Source organism: Lathyrus oleraceus, chromosome 5, assembly GCF_024323335.1.
Source record: "Lathyrus oleraceus cultivar Zhongwan6 chromosome 5, CAAS_Psat_ZW6_1.0, whole genome shotgun sequence".
NCBI lineage: Eukaryota > Viridiplantae > Streptophyta > Magnoliopsida > Fabales > Fabaceae > Lathyrus > Lathyrus oleraceus.
Window position 1 is genome coordinate 398,572,170 of NC_066583.1, and position 5,521 is coordinate 398,577,690.

At 41.3% G+C, this 5,521-nt stretch overlaps 1 protein-coding gene across 1 annotated transcript; it reads left to right on the top strand.

The window, feature by feature from the left end:
* The first annotated feature begins 2,366 nt into the window (after positions 1 to 2,366).
* LOC127081012 (uncharacterized) lies at positions 2,367 to 3,158 on the top strand. Its single transcript, XM_051021302.1, has one exon. It carries the CDS (start codon positions 2,367 to 2,369, stop codon positions 3,156 to 3,158), a length of 792 nt encoding a protein of 263 aa, XP_050877259.1.
* Positions 3,159 to 5,521: the final 2,363 nt, after the last annotated feature.

The window sequence follows — 5,521 nt, forward strand, 5'->3', positions numbered from 1 at the left end:
CAGATCTCTCCATAAGAGATTTGCAATGAAGGTGACTGCCATAGAAGAGTCTCAAGACATCTCCAACATGAGGGTAGATGAGCTAATTGGCTCCCTCCAAACCTTTGAGATGGGATTGATTGAGGGAACTGAAAAGAAAACTAAGAGCATCGCCTTTGTATCCAACACAGAAGAGGAAAACAGTCAAGATATGGATAAAGAGTGGGCCAATGAAGTTGCAATGCTGGGGAGACAGTTTAACAGATTGTTAAAGAAAATGGATGTCAGATCCAAGGAAAACGTCAAAAACATCTCATCTGACATCAGCAATGGAAGAAGAGGAAGGTCAGAAGAAAGGCCAAAAGAAGGAAAAGAAGTAAAGTGTTATGAAAGTGATGGGTATGGACACATTAGAACAGAATGTGGTACATACCTCAAGAAGCATAAGACGAGTCTTGCTGCCACCTGGTCAGATGAGAGTGATACAGAGGAGGCTGCAAATATTGTGACTGCTTTGACAGGAAAATGGGGATCTGATGAAGACTCAAGTGATGATGAAGTAACCTTTGAAGAATTGGCCTCTACCTACAGAAAGTTGTGTCACAAAAGTGTAGAGCTGTGCAAACAGGTTGATAACCAGAAGAAGGAAATTACTCAACTTGAGAATGAGAAGATGGAATACTTGGAAACCATCTTCAAATTAAAAACAGAAGCAGTGGTTCTGAATGCCAAGATAGACAAAAATCATCAAGCTGAAAATCAGAAGATTGCACAGCTGGAAAGTGAGAAGGCAGACCATGCAAAAATCATCTCAAAATTAAAGACTGAAGTCATGTTTCAAAATTCTAAATTAGAAGAGATGACCAAGTATGTAAGGATGTTAAGCAATGGGTCTGAATCCTTAGACAAGATTCTTCAAACTGGACAAATAACAGGAGACAAATCTGGTATTGGGTATAATAAGTCAAAACCTGAGAGCAGTAACACTGGTGTCAAACCTCAAGCAAAATTTAAGTGCATTCAAAAACCTGTGATGTCACATCATATGTCACATCACCAAAGGAGGAGACAGTTGAAAGGAAAACACCAAAGATGGAGATGCCATTACTGTGGGAAATTTGGTCATCTAAAGCCATTCTGCTATAAACTGTATGGCTATCCCAGGTATGCTCAAGATCACCATCAATTTAGACCCAAACATCACATGCCTATCATAAAAAAACAATGGGTCCCTAAGACTAATGTCACAAGTCTGATAGCTCACAGTCTCCTCAGAATCTCAGCTAAAGAAGAATGGTACTTTGACAGTGGATGCTCCAGACACATGACTAGAAACCAAGACCTGCTAACTGATCTGAATCAACATACTATAAGTCATGTAACCTTTGGAGATGGAGCAAAAGGTGAAATCAAGGGAACAGGTAAGCTTGATTGTCCTGGAGTACCTAGACTTGACAAGGTTCTACTAATCAAAGGGCTAACTGCAAACCTCATAAGCATTAGTCAACTTTGTGATCAAGGTCTGAATGTTAACTTCAACAAAACTGAACATAAAGAGTGAAGTAATTATGAGAGGAGTCAGGACCGAAGACAATTGCTACATATGGAGTTCTCAATTGGAGTGTCCCTTAAAATATTGGGGGAGTACAGATGTCCTCAAGAGTGATGAAAAACAAGGCTGGGGAAAATGTCACACAAAGATGTCACACCAGAAGTCCAGAGGAGAAAAGATTATGATGGCTCAAAAAACTGAGAAGGTAGACCAAACAGGTGGACACTTAACCAGTCACAAGGAGAATGAAACTGTTGGGACTAAGCCACAAATGACTCAGTGCACACAGGCCAAGGATAATTAGGATAAGATATGGGTGACACCTGTGAAAGATAGCAGTTGGGCTCAACTGGGTTGGATGAACCTATTACTGTTTGACAATGTTACACATGATGTCATAACATTGTATTATAACTTCCTGAATGCTGAAGCCAGGTCCAAAAATCAAATTCAACAAAGATGGACGAAATACTTTTCTAGATATTATCACTTCATTAGGAATTTTGTGAAAGAAAAATTCAGAGGTCAAGAGTTTGGACTTGAACTAGCAGACAAGCTTGCAAGGAATTTGGGTAAAATTGATTATGAGGAAGGGAAATTAGGGATTTGGAGTCTTGAGAAATTAAGGCAATTAAAAGAAAAAAATAAAAGAAATAAAAATAATGTCTGCCTTTTTAAAAGAAAGAGCCACATTAATGATAAATCATTCCCAAGCTTTGAAAACAGTATCTATTCCCTTAGCACACGCTACCCAAACTCAGCAACTGCCATTTCCATTCAACCTCTAAGAAAAGCTCAGCTAGGGCAAATAAATCTTCCTCAAAAGTCCAACAACATGTCACAACATCCATCGTCATCTGGTTCCAAATCCTCCCAACATGCAAAGACTCCATCCATGGAGTTTGTAGATGATGATATAATGGACGTCACCCCTCTGTGCATGATACCGGGCAACACCACAGGTACCTCCTCCAATGCTGGAGATAAGCAAGGTAATACCTCTGGTAACTCCTCTCTTCCTAAAGACATGTATTACACTGATCGCGCTATAAGGAGACTGGTTACTAGAATACTGAGTGAAGGACATAAAGTTGAAGGGGTCTCTACCCCTCTATCCAGAAGGGAACCCTCTCCTGAGAGAGAACCCCATGCTGATAAAGATGATGATTCATCTAGATCAGAAAAAGAGGTGGCTGCTGAAGGGCTTTGCTCTCTAGGTAAAACCCTACCTAGCAAGAAACAAAATGTGCCTCAAGATGATATTATTGACCTTGAGGAAGAAAGCACTGAAGGAGAAGATGATCCTTTGGTCCATCTGGTTAAACCTAGCGTTGCTGAAAAACTGAGAAGTAAGAAAGGAAAAAGTATGGCTAAAATGAGAGCTGCTAGAGTGAAGAAGACTGCAGGAGTAGGACCCTCTAAACCCTGGAGCAAGGTTGAGGTTGGAAAAAGAAAAGAGAGACACAACTCTGATTCTGAAGAGAATGTTAAAGATGATGTCCCAGACATCTCCCCTGCAAAAAGGCAAGCAGTTCAGGAATCTCCTAGCAAGGTTGCTACTGTCCATCTAGACAATATCTCCTTTCATTTGGAAGATGGAGCAGCAAAGTGGAAATATGTCATTTAGAGACGTGTAGCCATTGAAAGAGAACTGGGTCAAGAAGCTGTGGAGGTAAAGGAGGTTATTGAGTTGATCAAAAATGTTGGACTCATGAAGACTGTGGCAACTCTACCCCAATGCTATGAGGGGCTGGTTAAAGAGTTTATTGTTAATATCCCTAAGGATATTCACGATAAGAACAGCAGGGAGTTTTGCAAAGTATTTGTAAGAGGCAAATGTGTAAAATTCTCACCAAATGTCATCAACAAGTTCCTAGGAAGAGGAATGGATGGAGGAGTAGACTTAGAAACCACAGACAATGAGGTCTGTAGGGCTATCACAACTGGCCAAGTTAAGGAATGGCCCAGTAGAAATCACTTATCAGCTGGAAAACTAAGTGCTAAATATGCCATCTTGCACAAAATCGGCTTAGCTAATTGGATTCCTACTAATCATGCCTCTACTATCTTCATCAATCTTGGAAGAATTATTCATGCTATTGGAACAAGGGTTAACTATGATTTTGGAAAGTTCATATTTGGACAAACCATTAGACATGCTTCTACAAATGCTGTGAAGTTACCCATTGCCTTCCTTTCCCTTATTTGTGGCATAATCCTAAGTCAACAACCAGGGATTCTTAGCACAAGTGACATACCAAGCAGGAGAAAATCCCCTCTATCCATCCATTACAAGCTGTTTGAGGGAAGTCATGTCAATGATGTCATGACATCTGCTAAGAGGGAGTCTGCATCCAAAGAATATTGTAATTGAAAAGTATTTTCTTTTCACAAGGGATTGTTGTTTAAAATCACGGGTGTGTGATTGTAAGGGAAGTGAGTGGGTTCTCATATCTAAGAGTGTTTAGGTAGAAATTGCACGGGTAGAGATTAGGTGAGAAAGACTGTAACTTGTTGAAGTGTACGAATAGTCTTTGAACTAATTCTATTATAGTGAATTTCCTTCCTGGCTTGGTAGCCGCCAGACGTAGGTGAGTTGCACCGAACTGGGTTAACAATTGCTTGTGTTGATTGCTTTTCAATTCTGTTTTATTATCCATTGTGTATTAATAGATATTAGTGTCGTGACATTACCTTCGATATCTTCTATCTGATACCAGAATTTCACATTTGCATAAGCAGGTTTTTGCCAGATGTCTGATTGGTGTTTCTTCTGCGCTTTAGCCAAGCTGACTCACCAGTACAATACCCAAGCCAATCATCTGAAAATCATGGAACATTTGGAGCAAGAGAATAGAGAGTTGAAGGACCAGATCGCCCGCCTAACTGCCATGATGGAGTCAGTTCTTGCTGCTCAGAACCAAGCTTCTCCAACACCTGCAACTCCTCCCGCGAGGACTGTTACTTCAGAGGTGACTACCTCTACCATGCCTGCTGCTACCGCCCATTTTGCACCGAATATGCCTGCCGGATTCCCGTGGGGAATGCCGCCCAAATTTGTGCCTGAAGGCTTTGCGCCTACATTTTCTTCCATGCCGACATTTAGCCCGGTCATGTCTATGCCACCTCCTGTTGTACACACTTTGCCTCGCGTAGAGGATACCATCTATCATTCCGAGCCGTTTGAGGGTCCGGATGTTCATGAGATGATGGACGATATGAAAGATCAGTTTCTTGAGCTATGCAAGGAATTGAAGACGCTGAGAGGTAAAGATTTATTTGGAAAGAGTGTTGTTGAGTTGTGCTTAGTGCCCAACGTCAAGATCCCAGTGAAGTTCAAAGTGCCTGACTTTGAAAAGTATAAGGGAAACCCTTGTCCGCTCAGTCATCTTGTGATGTATGCCCGCAAGATGTCTACTTAGATCGACAATGATCAATTGCTTATTCACTACTTCCAAGATAGTTTGAATGGTGTTGCACTCCGTTGGTACATGGGGTTGGATAATGCAAGCATTCTCACTTTCAACGACTTGGGAGAGGCTTTTGTGAAGCAATACAAGTATAATATGGACATGGCGCCGGATAGAGACCATTTGAGGTCTATGTCTGAGAAGGACAAAGAGACATTTAAAGAGTACGTGCAAAGATGGAGGGAGTTGGCTGACTAGATCACTCCTCCTTTGGAGGAGAAAGAAATGACAAAGATCTTCTTGAAAACTTTGAGTTCATTTTATTATGAACGCATGATTGCTAGTGCCCCCAGTGATTTTGTCGAAATGGTAAACATGGGGATGAGACTTGAGGAAGGAGTCCGTGAGGGACGTTTGTCAAGAGATGAGGCGTCAACAAGCAAGAGATATGGTAGCAACTTTGGTAAGAAGAAGGATAGTGAGCCCAACGCAGTAATCAGTGGGAGGCAGAGGAGGCCTCAGATCAGAAGGGATCCACCACCCCGTCAACATCATAATCATCAAGTGTCATCAGTAATTC

Excerpts from the sequence above, each read along its gene's own strand:
- LOC127081012 (XM_051021302.1), top strand. The coding sequence starts at position 2,367 with ATGTCACAACATCCATCGTCATCTGGTTCCAAATCCTCCCAACATGCA.